Genomic DNA, 24,171 nt, shown 5'->3' on the forward strand with positions numbered 1-24,171 from the left:
TAATAATAAAAGTAACAGTAACTCAAAAAGAAATTTTGCAAAAACTTAATCTCAAGACAATAAAACAAGTCCTGCTTCTACCTGGTGAAGGGGCCTAAATACTGTACATAAGTATAACCTTTATGAACAGTTTTATGAAAACTTTATGAACTCCCAATTGATCACACCACTATACCTGTTGGGTGTGCAGGTTGGGGTTTACCATCCAGAGATCCTAAGTTCAAATCTGGGTAGTAATGTTAGCTCTCTTTGTCTAAGATTACTCATTCACTGTCAGAAAATTAGCTGAGTGCTGCAGAGGGTGTGTGGTTCCATAGGTGTCCAGGATAGCCCTCAAATTGCAGCACAACAGCGGTCCCTGTAGATTGCTTGAGAGTTTTAAGTATTATCGGTGAGGCTGTCTTCCATCTCATGCTTGAACTCTGCAGGTGGTGCTTTGTGTATTACCTGCAGTGTGACATGAAACAGATGACCAAGCAGTGGGTCGAGTGAGGTCTATGTCAACACCAAAACCCTACAATATTTTAAACAGTGTCATCACAAAATGCTTTGCATGAAACTAGTCATCTGTTTGATGAACCTTTTCCTCTCTCTCCATCTTCATGAAACCAGTTCTATACTTTTTTCACCATTTTGTACATCTATTTTGTGACATGGAAACATACCAAAAATAACATTAAAAGTAATATTTTATTTGGTTGTTATAAAACACCCAAACACCCTTCCCTCTGACCCTGTTTCAAAGGCACAGCTGGAAGGAATGGCTGGTATGAGGTCACAGACAATCCGTACTCTTGTGAAGTGCAATGCAATCAAATAGCACTGACAGAACTACACAGGAGATCACTACTCAAGGAAAAAAAAACACTATATAATCACTTGAATGTTCACTTCTTAAATAAAAAGCAGTCATTCAGAAACAACGGTGGAAAATACGAAGGGACTCTCAGACAGAAAACGGAATCTTGAAGATTAGAGGGGTTTTCATCCACAAGTAACCTCTCTCTGTGAGGTCTAGACCTTAACAAGTAACTTGAAAATTAGATGTACATGACAGCTAATTCCGTCCTAAAAAGGATGGAATTAGCTGTCATGCCCCCAAGACAACATCACTGAATCATGTTATATATATATATTAAAGTAAAAGTAAAACTGTTACAGAATCAGTTTCTGTGGGGGCATATTACATTTTAGATGCTGATAGGCCAACTTTGCTGTTGCTTTCGGCTGAGCAGGTTATTTTGCAGCTAATAAGTGTACTGTATGTGGATATGGTGTTTCTTCAGCATAACACATGAGATACAATCTAAATATCAATCAAAACAAGCAAACATAAATATATATAATCAAAATTGATGTACTTTCAATTTTAATAAAACTAAAATCTCCCCTCAAGCTACATGTAAATATTTCAAATACTTTTAATTAAAAACATAATGTTTTCCTGAATGCTAGCCAGGCTTCAAGTCATGGTTACAATGTGAAAGTAAATGTGCCACTTGGGCTACTTTTTTTACCACTGAAGTGTAGGGTTATTTGCCATTACAAGACAAGAATTATTATAGAATCTTAAATGTCCCGCTGTGTCAGAAATGAATACTTGAAAACATTTCCATGTTTTTTGGTCTTATTAAAGTCAAATAACATTCATACTTCCGGTACTGTGTGTGAAGTATCTGTTGTTATCAGAATCATATCTTCCCGTGTCTCACAACTCTACATTCATTTGCCAGAGAACAACAAACAAGGAAGTTAAATAGCAACAACACATTTAGTGTTTATTTCCCCTGTGACATACTACTGTGTATACTGCAAGGATATGCAGTCTCAGGAAAACAGGCCCAAGACATCCTCTGTGTTGAGAGTAACAGAAATGAGTAGATATCTTTGAACTATTTTATGTAATAACATTTCTAAAATATCAGCCTGAATATATTTTCAGTGTCTTTAAATTACTCTCAATAGAAAAAATACAAAACTGAAAATGATTTAAGAAGCCTGGACTATTTCCACTATTTCCACTGAACAGTAATTGTGAAACCACTTCTAACTGTAAATGTCTTCCAAAAATGTATGTATGTACTAAAATCTAATTCATAAAGACATACCATACCAGTAGGGGATTTATGGTGTTTTATGTACAATGTAAACCACTGCTATAAAATAACTTCTGTTGTCATGCTGTAAAACTATTGCTATAAAAATGATGGTCACTAAAGATTTTAGTTCCCACATCAGTTTTAATATTATTAAAAAATCTTCTCATTTTTACAAAAGCATGTTCACTGACAACCAGTGCTCCTGACAACCAGTAAGCAATATCATACGACACTGAACTAGATTAAGCCTTTATTTCATAATGTTCTAAAATGGGACTTAATGTCACAGAAGGTCTGTTCATAAATTGCTTTCCTTAAGCCTATTCACTCGAAAACCTGAATGCACATTTTCTGTATTTTGAAAATAATGCCTCTGACATACACTACATTGGAAGCCTTATTTTAAATTAGATAAAAACAACTAAGTATTTTTTGTCTTCAAATGTGTATTTTTTTCTAAATTTGTTACAGAATGCAGCACAATTCAGTTGCTCAAAACACGCAGAAGAGCCTGAGAAGGACAACTTGTGAGCATGTTTTAAACATGGTCTAGACATTACACAACCCTGCCACATTCCAGTTTCAGATTAGGATGAATACAATTACCAATTAATGTTGACAATTTGTTTGTTGTCAATCACTAATAATTATTCTATTAATAGACCACCTTCCAACTAAAAACAATGAACACTGAATGCTAGCCAACTTCCAAATAGCTACCCACCTGAACTTCCAAATACTACACCTCTGGGCACTTATTCCTTACATGACAAAAACTGCCCATGTTTCAAAAGGTTTTCTGTATTTTTCAATATGATACACTACTCTAAAAAATACAGAATGTTTTTCGTTTTTTCTAAATACATATGGATGTAATACAATTATGGCATTTTAAAAAAAAACAATTTTCTAAAGTAAATTAATGTGAACATACTGTATATTGTTGTTACATCCCAGTGTGTGGTCTATGTGTTTTTGTTGTTATGTTCCACACTTCTGACTTTGATTGTTCTCTCTCCCCCATTGGTCCATCATTATACCACTGTTTCCATATGACATCATTTTCAATTAGCTTCTCAACCAAACACAACTCATCTTATTCAGTATAAAACGTGTGTGTGTGTGTGTGTGTAGCTTGGCTTTGTTGTTTTGTTGGTTTCTGTTCATCTCTTTGTACTTTCGTTTGTTTTGTTATCCTTATTTTGCCATTACCTTGCCCAAACTTGTTATTGTATCAACCTCTGTGATCTTTTGGACCGTTACTTGTCTACTGTCGTTTGTATTCGTAGTTCACTTGTGTACATGTATTTGTGTGAACTTTTGTGTATAGAGTTAGTTCAGGTTGTTGGGTACATTCTACACACTTAGTTGATTTTGTATTAGTAACACTAGTTTAGTATGGGTGAGTGCCGTTTGTCTTGTATGGTTTTGGGTAGACAGTGGAGGTTAGCTAGGGTGTTGAAGATGCCAAAGACCGTGTGTTTCGGGTTTTCTTTTGTAGTCAGGTTAGCTTTCCCTCACTTTCTTAGCCAGCTCCATTTTGTTTGTTATTTTCTTTTCTTTGGCAGCATTCTAGTTACCATTACCCTGTGTGTTATTGTGTCCTATTACAAACCAGTCACTTATTCAACTTAAAATCATCACTTTTGCACTGACCCTTGTTATCACGCTTCCTAGTCCCTCACCAGAACCCACCTTCCAAAAATTATCCTAGATGTTACACCCCTTTACCCCAAGACCCTTGGGGTCATTACAATTGTCTATTGACTGGATCACACAGAACTATGGCTATTAAAAGTTACTGAAATCCCACGTTAAGCCATTTTGAATAAATATTTCTCTTGCAAAACACAGCATTTCTCCTGTTTTAGAAAAATGACAAACAGGACTTCCTCAGCTTCATACTGTAGGCACGTTTTTCACTTCATTCCATTGTTTTGTGAATTTTCCCAAAACTTCTAATTGGGCCTGTTTCTATATATTCCTCTACTTTGTGTGTTGCATGTATGAAACATGAATTTTGAATATTTTCAACAATTATGAAGAACAAGAAAACCATCAAAAACAGGGACACTGCTGCATGTTATGCACAACAATTAGATGATTGACAACGGCTAATGAGAGAAATGCATTGTAATTGAGCACAAGTCAATCACTGTTAGTGGCTTCACTAAATCATGACTTGAGAACACCCCTTTCATAGTATCAAGTTCTGAAATCTTGTTTGTGAGCAATAACAATACTGAGTACAAATTCATTAAGATTAAATTAACATATGCTAAAAGTCACATGGTTGCCCTGATAACCTTCCTTGATGCTATACAAAATAGGTATGTTTAGGGCAATTAGTTAATATGAGCACCTTTTTATTATTCTCAAAACTTCTCAATTACAAGAAGAAATTACATTTTGAGCCTATTTCATAATCTTGAAATTCCATTGGGTTCCATATGACTGGTATTGAAAAAAATCTGACAGTTTGTTATTTCAGTTACTGTTGCCCCGATGTTCCCTCTAGAAATTCTCCTTCTTACACGAATTTCATATTTATATATGTAAACCTAAACTGAAAAGTATAGTTTTGTAAAGGTAGAATGCAGGTTTTGATATTGCAAATATCATTACTCCTTAATTGTATGGTATGAGGTAAAAAATGTCTACTATATTTTGGTTATAATGATGTATACGTACTCTGTAAATACGTTTCCAACATGAAAAGGTTCCTTTCACTCTAGTTGACTCGACCCATTAACCAAGCTGCCTACCACCATACATTCTGGGAGATTCCTGCTATGGCAATTTTGGCAGAAGGTACACTCGGAGAAGAATCAAGCCTGTCACAATGTATCAGACTTCAAGGCTGCCCTAATGCACTGTGACAAATTCATTGTGCAATATATTACAGCGTACGAAAAGTGGTATAAATACCGTTAGAGTGTTCAGCACCTGTCAAGTCACACCAAAAAGTGCTCTCTGGTAATCAATTTTGTAGCCTTTCAGCCATCATATTTATCTGCAGGCATACACATTTATTAATAGTTTTTAAGACCAAAGCTTTTTAGGCTCATACACATGTTGCATAAACAGACTTAACATTAAATCTTCTAAAGATCTACTGTCTAAATACACAAGATCTTTTTTGGAACTTACAAACCCTTCTTTTGTCTTCATATTGATATTTCGCTTTTGTCACATTGCAAAAGAAAAGAAAAGAAAGCTCATATTTAAAGGTACTTACAGTAAGAGGTGCAGCACTTAAGTAATATACTCCTATCATATAAGAACTGAGAGAGCCACCATACATTAGCTTAGACATTTCCTTTGGAAATAATGTCAAGAGTGAAGAATTACAAAGGTGACACTGGACTGAGCCAAATAAATAATTTTAACCATGGTATTTATAAATCAGAACCAACAATAAAGGATCTACTAAAGATATTCTATGCAGTAATTCTGCTCACCCAGAACTTTACTAGGTAATCACTTGAGTCAAAAAACAAAATAAAAATCATCTTTTGAAGTCATCTACTTTTCTTGTATTTCATTACAGTTAAATTGTAAACCATGTTAAGACTTTGAGTAATGTACAAGATAGCCTCCAATTATATACTTTGCTTTATTACTTGAACACCACATCAAGAATGATACTGGAGCATAATATGTAATTGTACTGAATCTGATCACCTTGATGAATTCAAAATACAGAACAATCTTTAAACAGCTTCTTTCTTAAAGTAAAAGTGTCCACATATACTGTACTATGCTGATTTCAAGTAAACAAAATGCTGACCATCTTATTGGTTTTACCAGTTAAACTAGACTGTGATTTCAACATACAGACACAAAATGACCCAACACACACAAAATGTGCTTATTACAAAAACAATCTTAGTCCTGCTTGCTCAGTGAGCTTCATATTGGATTGATATAGTGCTTCATTCTGCATGTTTTGCATCTCTACTATGATATGAGCAAGTTGTTATGTAAGTCAAGAAGCAGCATCGCACCAAATAAGCATTTGACCAATTTACATTAACTTTGGTTGAGAATGTCAATATGTTTTTAGGTCATCTTGCATATGCATTTACCTTTGCATGCTAAGATGTTCACATTTTCCCCCATTTTTCATTGTCACTTATGCTTTACAAAATTCTTCATATTTTCAAAATGCTTTTTATAGTACGTTTACTATTTAACTTATTTTGGAATTTCTTTTTTGTTTTGCATGCTACTCTTCATGGTTCGTGATGTACGCAATTCGAGCATTGTATCTTTAATTAGTAAAATATATTACCGTAATTACAATACTTATACAGGAATTTCTAAACCTATATTCACTGATATACAGTTTAACAAAATGAAAGAAAATGAAAGCTTTAAAAAAATATTTATTTTATTCTCAGCATACAGTATCATGTCTTACTACAATATGCATAGAAGATTCCATAGTTACTTGTACATGAATATCTGTGGTGTTATTGTTTTTTAGTGCCACAGTTTTTATTTTGTTGAAGCGTTTTGCTAAAGCTCAAACTAGCAAAATGAATAAATAACTCCTCTGTGCCTCCAGTATGGAATGGCATTCAACTAGTCCTGTAGTCCAGTAGCAGTACAGTCCAGGTAATACAACTAGTTTGGTAAACAAACACGTCCATTTGGGACACAAATAAGGTATATAACATTTCTAAGTAGGATTTTCAGTAGAATACAGTATATGTTCTCTACATTGTCTAAGATTCGGTTTCTTTATTAAACCATTGCTTATTATTTTAGTACTTACTAATTTGTTTGACAGATGCTTTTATCAAAATCAGCTTACATTTTCACCCTTTTACTAGATATTTTACTAGAAGCTTGCTCAAAGGTACAACAGGTACAACAGCGGTGTCCTACCTGAGTATCTGAGCCCAGTATCGGTTAAACAATGATTCACAAACTGTTTTGGATTAATATTCTAATTCATTCCACTTTTTCAGATTGCTTAAATTATATGGGTGTTCTGAGCAGTATTATGTTACTATAATTTATTATAAGTTTTATAATGTCTAAGTTTTGGTTTTGTCCTCCTGTTGTGGTTTAAAACATAAAGAAACTGCCATTGACCTTAGATATTTAATTTGTATATGCTAAGCTTGAACTGACATATGCAAACAATTCAAATCTAGTAAAGGAAAAGCACAGGACTATAACTAAAAACTATCAAACCTCAGGGCTCTTAAAAAATGTTAGCAGTTATTTTAGTTTGGCTAACAATACCAAACAAATTAACTGCTACAATAAAGACAACAAACAAAAGCATATTTAAGCTAAATGCAATATGATGTTCCAAGTTCCAGGATTTTTTAGAAACTCCAGCAACATTTATCTTACTGATAGTAATTTACACATCAGACGGGATGGGAAAAAAAGAGCATTTTGCAGATTTTTCTCAGAATAGGATCCCATACAAACATGGATTAAAAAAATGGAGCAGAGAAAATCATGGTCATCTTTCTTCCAGTTTCTTAAACATAAATGAATAATGACATATACAATATGTAGTATCTTTATTCAAACATGATCATGAAAAACATTATTATCCCTTCGTTTTGTACAGCAAAGACATTAAATAAGAATCCTTTGCAAATACCAATTGTAAACTGTACTTCATTAAAAATAATACAACAATGAAAGTAATACCTTACCCATTATTACAGAAATACATTTTGTTTATAGAGCTGTCACATTCAAATTAAGAAGACTTTTTAATAACAGTTACAGTATAGGGCCCTGAACACTCCAGCTGTGTCAGAACTGTGTTGAAAAAACAAATAAGTGAGACCCTTTTACTGCCCAAAGCCATTCTACCGTATACGTTGTTCTGGAATATTTATTTTTTGCAAATCAATATATTTAGAAAGCTTCATAAGAAACAAAAAAGTGCTCAAAATTAAAAATGTTCCTTCATATTAATGAAACAAATCAATCACATTTTGATGATCTGAGTAACATTAAACATCAAGCATTTAAAAACATGTTCACAAAGGGTTGTAATAAAGGGTTACATGTGTATATGTGCAAGGTAAAGTGCTGTATCTTCATTTTTTTGGAGTAAAAGAATCTCTGAATCGTATAAAATCTTTGAGTACGAGTGTTTGGGAAGGTCCCCGAGTGTGACTAATTAAAGAATATTGAATTATGCATTAATACCATACAGACAGACCCATATAATTTGCAAATTAATTTCATACCACATAGGACACTAGACCCTGATGATAATTTTGGTTGATGTTAAGATTTACCAAAGATATTTATATAATATATATAAAGTTAATATAAAATAAATGTTGTCACTTCGTTGTAGGGGTTACAAATTTATGTATGTAACCTGTTATACATTAAGTGAACATTAATAGAGTTAATAAGCAGGAAGTAATTGTTTTTACCTAAAGTTAAACTGCATGATTGTTACCTGAAGATAGATATTTGTCATTTATGAATAGTTTATGAATGGCTACTTGACTGTTAACTGTGTTAGTTCGGCAATTGCTATACAGCAAGATTTACACACCGTTTAAATAATGTTACCAAATAAGTACAAACTAGGCAAAAGCCTAAAACTGATATTTTGTAAAACATTATTCTCTTCAGCAAGGCGCAGATGCTTCTTAAACTAATCGCAGCCTACAGAGGTTCAATAAAAGAGAGAAACATGAGTCTCTGTGAAGCCTGTTTCTCCTTTCGAATATTCCTTCAACCTTAAACAACAGATGATTATCCTCACAAACCAGCACCGAAAACTACTCTGCCTAGGTCCTGCGTGTTTGCTCTAAGAGACTACTTGAAACAAAAATCACCCTATTTACATTTCAGTAATCCGAATTTCTTTGCTACACCCTTAATTTTAATATTTTTCCGAATCCACGCAGGCCGACATTAGCTGGCTAGCAGATGTTTCATTCGTTTAGACGACATTCTGTACAGCGTGCAGGTTCTTTACTATCCATGATACTGAAAATGATGGAGAAGACAGGGGTCAAAACGTTTGTTACCACTGATTTTATGTGGATTTTATAAAAGGGCGTACAAAAACACAGGACCTAACATTACTCCTCTGCCAGCATGAAACTACCGTGTAAGTTAAATATACTGCAAACTACAAAAGGAGAACGGGCTCCTTTAAAAGCCAGAGGTCTTCTACCAGGCTGCTGTGCTCTCTGGAGCTATTTACGTCCAACTTCTAAATAGGTTTTAAGGACATCACCCAAATGGGCCGAAGAGTGTTTTGGGACTAATTACTTATTTATTAACGTATTAAATATTTATAAAATAAGTGCTTTTACTTCAACGGGTACAGATAGAGACGAGTTCTGAAGTCGATGACATAAATGCAGTTTTATGTCAGTTTTAAAGATGGAGTGCAGTACTGTCGGATAAATTGAAATTTAGGAAAGAGAAATGCCGACATACATATTTTAGTACGTATAATCGAACAGACGCATATAAAGCAGATTTATCTAAAACGTGTTAGGTACTGTGCAGATAACTACAGCATGTCAGGAAGTACCAGCTCTATGTGACACCACAAAGAAAGCTGTTTCGTTATGAATCACTTAGCCATGAACAGTTTGAACACGCAACTGTCTTCATCGAAAATAGGAACTTATTTTAAGCAATGATTACGTTCAGTTTTACTTTCAACTTTAAGGTATTAAGCTTTTTATATATCAGGGTCTCTTTAAGATGTAGGTGCTTAGAAAACCTAAACTTGATCAAGAAAAACTCAATAATATACTTATTTACAATATATGTCCGACAATAAATAGGTTTTTCATAAACATTGGAAAACAAAGCGTTCTGTGTAGTTCCTGTGAGGTGCTGAGCAGTTGCTTCTTGCAACAGTCCTTTTGAAATCCAACATGCCTCGCTGTCAGTCAAAACTTTCCTTAGTTGTGCTCTGCTTCCTCTTACTGAAAGCAGAAGATAGCCCTCAACCCCTGCAAACACCTGCAGAGCGTGAAGTCAGACTTAAGAGATCGAGACTACAAAGGGGTTAATCAAAAATGTAAGACTTCAGAACAGCCTCCGTGCGTCAGACACATGACAGTACAACTTAAAAGTAAAGCGCCTTGTTTTCATTTGGGTTAACCGAAATAGCAGTCCCTATAATAATACCTCAAACCAGCTGAACATCGCTAACACCAAGCATCTGTCAAGACATGCGGTGTTTAGAGTCACAAACATCCAGTTACGAGAGAAACCTCGACTCAACCCTACCATTAAACGCTCCACGTTTTAATTACAACTTCCACTATTATTCTTCCCCCAAACCCACAAAATGAATATGCAGCGATCGGAAACTAACAAAGCCTACCTTAATACATTCCAGCTTTTCAGAGGATCCAGATCAGAAATTATAGAAACCATTGTTAACTAGCAGCACGGGGTAGAAACGCCAGAACAAAAGCAGCGAGTCCTGTACTCCGTCTGCAAATGACAACAGCCCCGTGTAACTCGTCCTACTTCTCTAGCTGATAAGCACTTGTCATAGCTTACCTCCGCCCCCAGAATCAATCCTGCGCTATATTGCTTTCTAGCCTTGGCTTCATTTCTCTGCCCCTACCTTTTAAAGCCCCTGTAATCTGCTCCAACTGATCAAATTTGACCTTTTGTATCTCACTTTATCCCAAGCGCCGCGCTCTGTGAAATCTCTCTTTATTAACACCGTCCTCTTTGGCTTTCTTTGGGGAATAAACAGATCCGTCCTAAAACCTCCAGATTTAAGCAGCAGCGGTAGTTTACAGATCACTAAAAACTGTCTTGTGTTCACTTGGGCGACGCTGTCTGTCACTCCACGGTTGCACTTCCTTTTTTTCCCTTTGTCTTTTATTTTAAAGAAATTGCATGACTTCCTAACAATGGTGTCTGCAAGAATGTACTTCCAGGCAGTTTTTCTTGAGCTGCCTTGTTATTAGGCACCAAGTTCTAACTGCAGAGCCCTTTTCCCTTCAGACGGTCATCTAGGTTTCTGTTTGAGCACTTACAGTAGGTTTTTAATGAGGGTGAGATTTTCATATCTTGTGGGAGGAGTTACTGAAACTAAAAATTGTGTATTTAACCAAATTGTAATATAGTTATATGGTTTGTTTCAGTGGGCATCTTAAGTTACAAGTTTGTATAATCAAATACGGTTCATTTCTTACGTAGGGAAATACAAGAGCATGTTATGGGTAATATTTAAAATATTTAGCCTCTTAGTGATTTTGAGTAAATGTATGGTTGTTTATACAGTAGCTATTTGTAAGCATTTTTATAGCTATTTCTGTATTGTAAACATTACACGTATACTGTATCTGTGCACTTGCTGTGGATATTCACATACAGTACAGTATAAATAAAACCTGGTTGCACATTAATAACTTAAATATGATTAAATTAAAACAGGCTTAATTTATATAAATATATATTTTCCATTTGTTTACCTTTTCCAGAAGCATTTTTAATTAATAAATATCAAAAATAAAATAAATTGGCCTTTCTTCAAGTAAAAACCAACTCCTAAGAAGATGAAAACTGCTTTGCTGCATTATTGAAGGCCTCTAGTTTTTTTTTAAAAACTCAATTTCCTGCCTTTCACAGTGACCACATCCTGTTGACAGCACTTTTTTTCTACCCGAAATGGCAACGCCATTCTTGCTCTCCGGTACTTCAACCTTCAACATCAGAGCAAATTATTATTATCTGCGTGTCACTGCACATGAAATTGAACTCTTTTAAGCAGTGTAATAAAAAAATAAAAACCAAAGCCACCAAACTCCAGAGGGTCTTGTGAATCTGAGATGATAAAAGCTCGAATGATTTTCATAATAAAGTTCGAATTCAAAATTATTTACAAATCTTGCTCTGCCCTGTGGTATGCACTCACTAACTGTATGTTTTGTATATCTGGTGTGGTGGATTCTAAAACAGGAGTGAGATTTTTCACTCCTTTTATCATTCAGCACCTTTTTGGCAGATGTATCCTTCCTACACAGAGCAGAGAGGGGTGTTACACTCCTGATTCATCTTCAGCACTTTCATCACTGTCCTGTTTGACATCACATTTACACCTAGCTAATTCACCTTCACATATACAGGTAGTTGTATTTCTCAGTCAAATTTGTCTGCATGGATTGTACGTGACTTGCAGCATTTACATAATTTATTGGTGTGGTTGTTTCTTTTTTCTAGGTTCTTTCTTGCATGCTCTGTTCTTAACCAAAATAACTACACACACGTCCTGTCAAACACAAATAGAAGGATGGCTGTTTTTCAACTTAAGTCAAATAGAGAATAATATAACTCATATATACACTCATACTCTACCTTTCAAATTTCTGGGAGAAGCAACAACATGTGTTAAAGAACAACTATATCAAGTGCCAATACAATACTATACCCAGTACAAATACAGTAAGTGCAAGTGAAAAACAAGAGTGAATAGGCCAGTATCATAACGCATATTAACCTGTAGCACTTTAGATAACAAAATATACCACATTCTTATCAAACCTGAAATACTTAAAAATACTGTAGGTGTTGTGCTTTTGAGGGAAAGCATGTTTTTGGTGGAGGTGCAATAATCAAAGTTGCTGCTTCTGAGGTCCTTGGTTTGGATTCTGGGATGTGGAACCGTTTGTGGGAGCTTGCAGGTTCTCCCCATGTTCCTGAGGGTTTTCCACTGGTACTCTAGTTACTTCCCATCTCCCAGAGACCTGCTAACAAATTGATTGGAGATCCTAACATAGCTTTTCTGTGAGTTGCAGGGAAGGCATCCTTTTTCTCTCAGGGTGTCCCATTCTGTCTGCCATAGCTCTGCTTCAATGCCAACCCCAGAAGAGTTGAGATAAGGCTCAGTTAAAGAAAAATGTGCCATGCTTTAGGGTCACTATTTTCGTTTCTAATTAAATATGCCATCTGGATTTTCAGTTTTCTGAATCTGTGTCCTTTGATGATTAAAATAAAATACATTTAAAATGTCTCATTAACTTTTGATTAGATGGTCTAAATGAGTCTATGTATGTGAAAAATAGGCAATGCCCCCTACATTAATAAGTAGGGGTTTTGCAATGTATTAGTGAACATGAATTGTTACAATGTACAGGATGCTACCATGAAACAGGCAATAATATACCCTTTATAAAATCATTTAGAAATATGGATCACACAAATTGAGACAATAATATTAATTTAATATGAGTGAAGGTATTAAAACAGATGAGTCCTTCATACATATATTCATACATATATAACAATCCTTTATAGATCTTACTGTATATACTTTAACATAGCTTTTTTTAACAATGCACAGGTTATGAAGGTATAGTCCCTTTTTCTTTACTGGATGAAAACCTATCATATAAAAACAGTAAAAAAAAAGTGAGTCCATTTGAATTCAAATACTTACAGTATTGTAGGCTGAAATCAACTGTATTTTAGTTCAAATATTTCTGTGCAAGGGAGTATGCCTGATGTGAACTCATCTGTTTACTGTATGACTTGGCAGAAGGCACAAAAATAACAATGTTAACTACTTTCAGATTACTTTCTTGGGTGAACAAATCATCCTTGACTATGTGTTTTTGTTCCTCTACAGAAAATATTAAGTTGTTCTTAGTATGTGATTGTTCTATGTATTGTTTCAGTATGTCAGTATTGTTCTTAGTAAGGCTGTCTGCATTTATTTGGAGAAATACATGAAAAGGGACACTTTACCTTTTAAAACAGCAGTATCTGAGCTAAAAGGGGAGTGCTATATCTAGTCACAGCAGTGTTAGTCTTGTATGTCATCTTTCTTGGCTGGAGTTTAATTGATGACTCTTGATGATTATTGTGTTAATTGTGATTATTGTTTAAAACGTAGGACAGGTTACAAATGAGAGGAAGACTTTAGTCAATCTTGCTCATTTGCTAGTAGGTAATTGATCTGAGGAACAATTTCTTGAGAAAAGTAAGGGTATTGGCTTTAATAACGTGGTAGGGTAGCCTGTTTGAGACTCCCACAACCCTTTGCATAAAAAGTGCCTATTTTCTCAATGGTTCAACATGTTAAGGGCCAAAATATTGAGTTCTAAGTGCACTTTGAGTTACTTGCTGACTGTGACTGGGATCTCACAAGGTGTGGTGGGTAATTGGCCTCTAATTATTGGTGGGTTTAGTTGGCCAGGGCTATCTTGTAACTTGGCAACAGCTTCCTGTGTGTTGGCAGCCTTGTGGTGCTGTATGTGAGGGGAGTGCTTCTCCTCCAATTGGTGACTTAAAACAAAACAAGCCTCTCTTGGGAGGGCTGGCTGGAGGAGACAGCCTATTGCTCCTCATTCTTCTCCTGTGTGCAGTTGCAGGGTTCATAGCTGTGACACGAGACCCAGAAAACACACAAGTGGCAGTTCCAGTTCAGCTGGGTTTCCGATAGTCATAATTGGGTGATTCGGCCTTCTGTTCTCAATTTTAAATTCACTTCCGCTTTTGTCCTCTGGTTCATGTTTCACCTGTGATTTAAGCCTGGAGCTGAAAGGACTTATTGAAGCTGGAATGTAAAGCCAGTATACCCCTTGAATTAAGCATTAGAATTTTAAACCCCTAACAAACTGAGCTCCAGTTCAAAACTCATCCAGAATGAATAACAAAAAGTGTGTTGCTGACTGCACTCAGGGAAGCGCCACACACAATTGTGATGATAAAACAGCTGTCTTGTGGCACCTTAGGCTCTGTTCAGCCTGTGTGAACCGAATTGGATGGAATCTTTTTTGCAAAAAACAAAGTAAAATGAGGGATTCCCACCAGCACACAAAGCTCCCTCACCTAATCCTCATCCCCCTACATGGAAACCCCCTCCAGGTTTGTACTTAATGACCCCTAAAATATAGTCAAACTAGTGCCATGGATCTTAATGCAACAGGGCTGCATCAGCAGAAGCAATCTAAGCCTCCAATGGGACCAAGGATCCTAGCACTGGGTGAATGATATGCTTTTTTACATTATTGATCATATCCCCTATGTAATTTTTTGTTTACTTTAGAAAAACATAATTGTTATTGTTCATGCACATAGCAAAATGGGGATTTTCATATTTATATCGTAGGCCTATAAAAAATTGTAAGGAAATATCACAATTTTAATGCCCCAGTAGGTTTTACAATTGGTATGTTTGATTTCCAGTCCCTATTCTGTACATACAATATTCACATCACATTTTTCATATTAAATTTGTTTTTGGTTTTATCAGACGTGTTAATGGAAAAAATACCAAACAATGGTTCTTTTCAATCAGTCATTCAGCAATTATAGTATGTAACAATACTGAGATTTTCATGTAGCCATAAGCCAGAAAGAAAAAAGTATTTTGAAGACAGATTTCTTATTGTGAGCACAAAGTACGCCTTTTCAAATTATTAACTCATGTAGTGGGTTTCCCAGCAATAAAGACAGACCTTGAGTGATACATGTTCCCCCTAGGTGTTTATATGTAAATACAGCTTTGGTGATTCAAATCACTCCTATTATTAGCACATTTATCATGTAAAGCTAACCAACTAGTTTTTCTTCACATTGATTTAATATATTTTGGAGCACAAGAATGAGTACATTTGTCTACTGTATACAGTAGATTAGTTGAAGTACATACTGTACTGTATAGATTGGTTAGGGCCCATAATAATACTTCAGGAAGTGTTGTTCCTTATTGCAATAACTAGTCTTATTTCTAGAGGTCAGCAGGAATCTGTTAGGTTATAGCTAGTTTTGCTACAGTATATTCAAGACTACTTTCATGGACAAACAAAGATGAAGAATATAACTTAACTCCTAATTCACAACCTGATTATTAGATACTGTGAGAAATTCTAACAGAAGTCCTAAAAAGTAAATTAAATATTATTTCATTTTCTATGTGCAAAAGTCAACTTCTGAATGCAAATCTCTTGCAAGTATATTACCCTTTAAAAATTCCACAGTTTATTTGTCTAAGCAGTTGGTCAGAATAAGATTGGTAGTGTTCTGATTGGACATGTTTTAAGCCCACTGCATAATACACGTAAGAGATAATTCAACAATTTTCAAATAATAATCAATACGATTATTAACATTAACACAATAAAAAAAAACAATTTGAAATAGCTCAAGAGCTTTAGATAGATGGGAGAGTTTTCCTCTTAACAAAATGGCATTGAATAACCTCACCGTCCGCAATTGTCATCTGCATGTTTAAATCTGTATTCATGCACATATTTGGAGCAGTTAATGCAATGCAGTATCAAAGGTTTCAACTAAAGTGTCGCTTCTTCAGATCAACGGACATAAGCAGTATGACTGAAATAGTACATTGGATAGACAGTTTTATAAATGTAACTAAAAAGTGGATTTGCAGTCACATTTATTGTACCCCTTATTCTCACTTCATATACTGTATAGCAAGAGATCATCACAAATAGAAACTCTTTTGTTCAATGCATGTTCTTCACACAGCTACTGTACAATACTGGATCTTAATAAAAGCACATTACTGAGTGTGTGTTGTGTGAGAGAGCATTCTTTAAACCACACTTGAGTTACTTTGCACCCCTCAAAAAATAAAAGATACAAATCAATTGGAAGAAGGTGTAATAATTACCTTTAAAATACACAGTATTATATTGCATACGGTCTAAGAAATATATGCCACAACTATTTACATAAATAGAATTAACCTGTTTATGCTTTGAGCAAGTATAATCTGAATTCGGTTATTCATAGATGCCATGTGTGGGTGTGCATGTATTTATTTATGGAAAGCCATAATATAGTGTAGGATGCCGATAGAGATGCTATTGTTACGATAAATAATTGGGATTTGTAAAAAGAAATTCCAGAGATTTATTTTCTTTTAAAATGTGAACATTCACTTATTGTGATATTTTAGCAATGCAAAGTAAAATGCTCTGCACTTAACTGTAATATGATTCTGCACAAACAATATGTCCTGTGTTAATAAATTCAGTTATGCTAAACTACAACTAAACACCTTGCTATGTATTGAGAGCTATCAGCCATTTATATATATAATTTGGAGCCCTAAACAAATCAATCAGTATGCAGTCTGTTAGCATGATTATTTATAAAGATACCTAATTAGCACTCTAGTGGAAATGTTATTGACAATATGCAATAGGTACAGTATTTTAACACAAATCGGACACTGAGGAGAAGTAATTGAATCAAAATATTTAACACTGTGGAAATTGGGCTCTTTCAAAATATATTGTAACAAAAGGCTTGCTATTTTAGCTGCTTATTGATCCTTAGCTCAATAGTTATTTTGTGAGACCTCCTTGGTTTCAAATGCAGAAAAAAACATGTAATCGGAGCACTAAAGAAATGGGTAATTTTTGCTTCAAAGAGAAATCAATTTTATTTCAGAGTTTCTGGCAGTATATCAGCATGCCTGAAGATTAGAAAGGGAACTTTCCTTTTTTATGAACAGCATGACAGTCCTATAAAGTCCTAGTGGGCACTACGCTGATTTTACCCAAGTACAAAATTCTTGTCACACAATTCTCTCTGAATGCACGACTGATGAAGGTTAGTTACTAGACTCTGATCAGTGTTTAATGTTGTTCTGTTTGTTTGCATGAATGTAAGAGTGTAGTGATTTCTGTTCTATTAAAACTGATATTCCTGAAAGCTCCTGCATCAGTCTTTTTGAGTTTCTAAAATAGTGGAAGAAAGCTACTGTATTTCTTCCTTGCCTTCATCAACCTTGTTTCCTTGTTTCAGGTGCAGCCTGCTTCTGTGTTTAACACAACCTGCTAGATCCTATTTCTGTGTTCATAGTTAAACAGTATGCTACAGTATATAGTTATTTCTTTCAAAAGTAATTTTGCTTACCACTCACTTTGTTGTACATTCAGTAGGTCTAAGAAAACATATAATTAATTTCTATGAAAATGAAATATTGTTGTTAATGGTTTTCAACAAGTTTTCTCTTTTGCCAGCTTCTAGACACTAGTATATTCTCTCTGTATTACATCATATGCCCTTCTGCTTCTCTGTTGATCCCCAATGTATTATGTTAGTTTAGAGCTTGCAACAAGGTATGATTATACACAACTAACAAACCACATTAAAGTTCCTTACAGCACACTTCCAGGTTAAACCACTAGTGACAACATACATATCACAAGATGTCTTGGGTTGGACGAATAAAACAAAACAGATTACAATGCAATGAAACCTGCATGTCATGGTGGATTAACAGAACTTCAGCAATGAGAACTGCAATCACAAACTCAGTTTGTCTTTTTTGCAGCCATCATGATATTCTGCCACATTTAAACATATAAATATAATGTTAAACCATACACACACAGCCTAAGAAAGTTCCTGTTACAGTTTTGGGTTCTTCAACAGTTGGCTTCAAAACATTTTGCAACTTTATTCCTAAAGTTTAGAGCTCATTCAACCCTTAAACATAGGGCTTCCAACACAGAATGTGACAGATAGGACATTGCGAAAGATAACAATGTTTCTCCTTGACTCTCCTCGGTGCAAATAACATCATTCAGCAAAAAGAGCAAGGGATTGACCAATCAGGTTTTTTAAATACATACAAGAGTATTATTAATCTTCATTTGCAATCATTTTTAGTTAATCAGACCAGTATGCCACTGTCCAGTCCTTTAGATTAGTGCTATGTTTTTTCAAAATATATTTCAAGACAACCAGGGCTTTCTGTTGTTAATATGCTTCTTTTGAATCCACCAATGCTTAGTGACCCCCTGATCTTTCAAGCTGACAAGGTAGTTCCAATTGTTTCCTTAAGTTAACTAGAGAACTTTATATATGTTTGCAGGCTGGTCCAATCATTTCTTTGTAGTAACCTAAAATAACTGTGATATCTACTTTCCCTTGAAATTCCAATTTTCTTTTGGAAAAAAAGTGACAAGACAGTGGTATTGGGATCCCTTCAGAAGGTCACAGCATCTACACAGTAAATCATCATGAGAAAATGGTTCAGTGTTTGCTTCAGCCTTGCACAATGTTATAGATGTGTGTTTACCTCTATTTCTGTTGAAGAAAAGTATTACCCAAAACAAAACATACAAGGACAATTGAGATGGATTAACAGGATGAAAAAAAAACATTTCACTGTTGATAGTCATTGGGTTTATTCAGTTTGTGAAATACTAAAATGACATTCTTAGAAGCAAGTTAAAAAAATGTTCTTATGTTTTCAATACTGCACACAATGATTGTGCAAGAATGAACCCCCATCAGAGATATTATGACAGTGCACAAATGCATATTGTGGTTTTGTACTCTGTGATGGAAGGTAGTGCATTCTCACATGAGACCTGCTCACACTTTGCCTGTTCCCTGGTTGAAAACAGAGCTTAAAAACTCTTATCATGTTTTACTTTTGCTTTGTACATTTATCACATAATAGTTTAACAGGCAGAAATCTAAACACAGAAAGAAAGGTGCCATCCATCATACTTAGAACTATCATACAAAATATATATTTTCTTCATGATATTGTGCTTGCTATTCATATGCTTCACACATCTAGCAACTTTGGTGTTATGTCTTATGACTTCTGAATAAGACTTTATAAGGAGGAGATAGTGGCAACACGTATAGTTCATCAGTTCTTGTTAAATGATCATTATATGATTAATGAATAGCTGATTAATTATAGCTAAATCTTCCATCAATCAAAATGTAAATTTAGAGAGGGTACAGAAATACGTCAAAAAACAAGTATCACAAGCAGCAGGATAAGTGTTCTGCAGTAACTCATTGCCAGAGGGCAATCAAACAAATAAAAATGATGCCTTACCTGTCAAAAGAGTCCAACACACCTGTCCTGAAACTCATTTTCTGCTCTGTTTCAACATGTGCTGAGCGCACAAGCCACTCAAAGGTTTCACTTCTGTGGTAAAAAATGTGACTCTTCAATTGTGAATTTTCGCTTTGGAAGTCTTCACTGTTAACAATGTTAAGCCTCCAGGTAGTAATATCCTAGTGTTCCAGCCACTGGAACCACAGTTATGTTAGAAGAAGCATAAAGTGGTGAATTTTCTCCTCAGGTAACAACAGGCCTTTCCAGGTCAAACGTACTGTATGTATGCCACAGCAAACACAAAATCAGCAAAATATATTTGCCACTTTTTCAAAGAATGTCCTAGTTCTCTAAAGGCAGATGTGGCATCAGAAACTCCTTATACTTAGACAAAACTCCAGGGAACCTTTGTACAAATGCAGCTCATGGTTAAAAAAAATGTAGGCTCAATGTGGGCGTCCACTATTGATGCCTGTGAAAAAAAGTGTCCCTTTTCTTTTCCTCTTCTCAAAAGCAACAATCCCCCAGTCTCAACACTACACAGTACCTAATGCCTTCTCTTTTAAAAAATGACTAATTGAAAATGCATTCCAGCTCTTTCAACCAGCTTTGCCTTCCTGCCGAGGCAGTGCTCAGAGCCAAATGTTTTATTACTGGCAGAGATAGTTAAACTGCACAAGTAGGCAGCTGGCCAAAAGGAATGCTTTTAGGTCCCTTTGGTGATAAACCGATACTCAGTCCTTAAAATAAAAATGTGCTAATAAAACTATCTTAAGGAAAGAAAGCCAGTAAGCAAGGACCAGACAAATAAAGTGATAAAATCTTAGGTAACTTATCTATTGCGGGCACATGTACTGCTGAATCTGACATAAGTGTCATCTGTTCCTAATTCTAGAAGATTCCTCTGTGCTTTTCCTTTTTTAAAACTCTGGATTGTAGAAATCTAAGATTCTAATGCATGTGTCTTTGTATATGCAGCATATAAAATCTAAAAAATATTTCTAAGATGCATACTATACACATAGACCCTTATACCATATGTTTTCTAAAGGTATAATTTGATTCTAATTAAAATGGCATAATTTGTTTCTACAGTATTTTACATTTACTGCATTTCTATAAAATAAGAATTGGAGTTGTTTACATTAAAATATTTCTAACCTGGCATTAAAAAATAGTTTGCATAGAAATGGTAGACTTCTGTTTTACTGAGATTTTGTTGGAAGATAACTCAAATTTCCAGAATCAACAGATGTAGGAAGTTTTTTTTAAGCTTTTATGTTCTAAATCTCTCTAGAAACAGTAGAATAGACTGGTGTACATTTAAATAAAAGAAATGCTGTTTAAGGACAGAAGCTCAGTTTTGAAATTGCAACAAAACTCTGCATTTTGTGGAGGAGGGTGCAGAATGGCATAGCTGACAGATATAAGCCCTGAACCATCTTTGGCTGCATTTCAGATTTATGTTTTTTTTTTCACATACTTAAGCTAGGAAAGTTTATAAGTCTTCCATACTACAGTCAGTCCAAGCACCGCAGTTCACAAATCTAACAGTAAGACAGGTTATCTTAGTTCTCCCTCATGTGCAAATCCTGTATAGCTCACTCACACAGCTTGTCTATTTCATAACTAACTCTAACTCCACTGGTACATGAAAACAAGCCCCACTCCTTCTTTCATTTCACTCTAAACCCTGAAGGACGCCTTCCATCACCAATTAGAATTCCAAAGCATAACCGACAAGAGAGGTTCCACAATCGATCATACAGTAATGATCACCAATGAATCCTGTTTCACTCAAAACACCTGTTTTAAAAGTTCTACACGACTGTGCAGGAGCGGTAACCCCCCGCTGCCTTTAACTTATGATGGTATTCTAGTTCTTTTAAAAAGAGGTTATTTGGCTTTCATTTTGAAAGCATATTGCTTTCAGTGTTTTACTTAGGATCGAATGAGTTTTTTTTCCTTAGTTTTCTACCCCTTGTTTAGGAGCAAGCAATATAGATTATTATTATCCATTAGTGTTGTCTGATCTTGTTTTGCTGATATACACCTGTTGTATCTGGGGACCCAATTCTGTAGACTTGGATCCAACTAGATCAAGCTCAGTTAATGTTATCTCCACTTGAATTATTAACTGCTGACACTTTGTAGGATCACCAGGGCCAACAAAGCACATCTTAAAGATCACCAGATCAGAAAATTACAATGACCGAAACTCAAACCTTAATCTTTCTGACATCATATAACAGTCCAGTACTACTACAGTGGGTGGAATAATGTGCCTCTATCTGAAATTGTCTTTGCATTTCAAATTCCATGTGAATATTATCATCAGAATTCATACCATATGGGTGATCAGCAAATAACAGAAAGCTGTGTAGTGGAGTTTTTTTTTCTTTATGGAAATGTACATAGTAGATGCTTTCTGTTCCTTAAAATAAAACAAACACACATTTATATCTAACTGTATTATTTTTACTATTATCCAACTATTAATGTTCTCTGATCTTTACAGATGTTTTTAGAGAAAATAAAATAATTATTTTACTTTAGGTCTACAGTTACATATGTTTAAGCTTTATTGACTGATCTGGGGTTCTTAACTGACAAGTTATATAATGAACAAATTGAACAAAATAACATTCTGCACGAATACATAATCATGTAATACAGCAACCCAACACACATTACATTATATATTTACATAATGGGTGTCATTTTACTAGTACTGCAAGTACTTGTATACAAATATTTTGCCATCTATTATTAATCTTCATAAATGTAATATTACTATTTGACTGATTCGTTTATGAAAGTGACTTACCCTTGCACCCATTAATACAGCTGGGTATTTTACTGAAGCAATACAGTATGTGTAAACTATCTTGTTCAAGGGCACAGGGGTGTCAACCCAGGTAAGACTGGAATCCCCAACTTTTGTTACAGTTTCACAGCCCTAAAGACTACTCCACACCACTACCTCCTGTATAAACCGCCTTCACTTGAGCATTTGTATTTGTTTTTCACATCATTTGATTGATTTATTCAGCTGGACATTTCCAGTCTTCAGTTCGTCCAGGTACCCCGGGTCACTAAGCCTAGAGCCTGCTTGGCTTTCTTTTCTGAACTAATCTACCAATTCCTGGCACTATGCTATGCACAAGAAATACAGTAAATTCTATTGCCCGGGGTTTGAGTTCTGTTTTATATTTGTACAGTCTGCATTTTAGACACTGCCTGAGCATTTACAGTCGTACAAACTTGAACTCAATAAATCTTTCTTGGCTGCAGGGTATATATTTGTATAGTTTTTTTGTACCTAATACACTTCATTTTTTTAGTAGTATTTCAAATTTTCTTTGTTATCTCACCTATACCTTATCTCCTTACTTTTCAGTTATTCTGTATCACACATCTTCTCTCTTTTTATTTTAACATACTGAATGAAGCCAGTCCTGTAATTGAAATCAAATTGCTTAGTGCATCTGCCTAAATCAATTTACTAAAATCCCATATATAGTATTTTTCCCTATTCAACATTTAGGAAGATATTTCTTTCCAATATTTCAAATTTTACAAAAAATAACACCCCTGGACCCTTGTATCAGTGCCTTCAAATCTCTTTACAATGGTGGGTGATATCATAATATTATAATGCTAACAGACTGCAGTCTTATGAATCCAAAATTCCTCAGAGTTCTCTCTCCTCCCTTCCGTGACATTACTTTCTGAGTGGGATTTATCAGCATTTTGTTAAGCCAGACATTTGATATTCTGCCATTTAAAAACAATGCAAGAAAGTCATCAAAACAATTTGCTTATTTAATGATTAAGCTTTAGCTTAATATACTTATACTTGTGTTGAAATAAAATGTTTTTCTCTTTGCACATATAAGAAACAGGAGTCCTCAACAGCTATTGGTATTTATTAAGAAATGTGGTTAGATTAAATATCAGAGCCTAAAACTGATTTTTTTTTATTTTTGCTTATATTTCTTTAGCTTCTTAATTTCTGTTTCTGTTATTGGACTGTCATATTATATAAATCTTTTGGAAGAACAGGAAAGATTGGAACATTGACTGCTTTATATTGGCGCTTTGTCCAAAATGATTTATGTAACTCGTCAACAATCATTTATATCTGAAGCACGTTATACAAAAATCCCTGAAGGTACACTTTGTTTGCTTTTTACCTCTTACAAAAACTGAGTGAATTTTGCTTTAAGATTTTAGAAG

General features: G+C 34.8%; 1 protein-coding gene across 5 annotated transcripts in view; it reads right to left on the bottom strand.

Moving 5' to 3' along the window:
- celf2 (cugbp, Elav-like family member 2) overlaps positions 1-24,171 on the bottom strand; it is a 205,137-nt gene that overhangs the window by 177,485 nt on the left and 3,481 nt on the right. Inside the window, exon 1 of one of the 5 annotated variants that reach the window (XM_015352320.2) lies at positions 19,930-20,127. The exons of 1 other annotated variant lie outside the window; for it this stretch is intronic. In XM_015352320.2, the coding sequence (XP_015207806.1) occupies positions 19,930-19,967 (38 nt within the window). In that variant the 5' untranslated portion in view covers positions 19,968-20,127. Of the gene's footprint in view, positions 1-10,452; positions 10,602-10,634; positions 10,658-10,701; positions 10,855-19,929; positions 20,128-24,171 lie in introns of those variants that run through there. 3 more of the 5 variants (XM_015352325.2, XM_015352324.2, XM_015352317.2) reach the window with 3 other exon arrangements.

Source organism: Lepisosteus oculatus, chromosome 7 (assembly GCF_040954835.1).
Source record: "Lepisosteus oculatus isolate fLepOcu1 chromosome 7, fLepOcu1.hap2, whole genome shotgun sequence".
In the NCBI taxonomy this organism is placed as follows: Eukaryota; Metazoa; Chordata; class Actinopteri; order Semionotiformes; family Lepisosteidae; genus Lepisosteus; species Lepisosteus oculatus.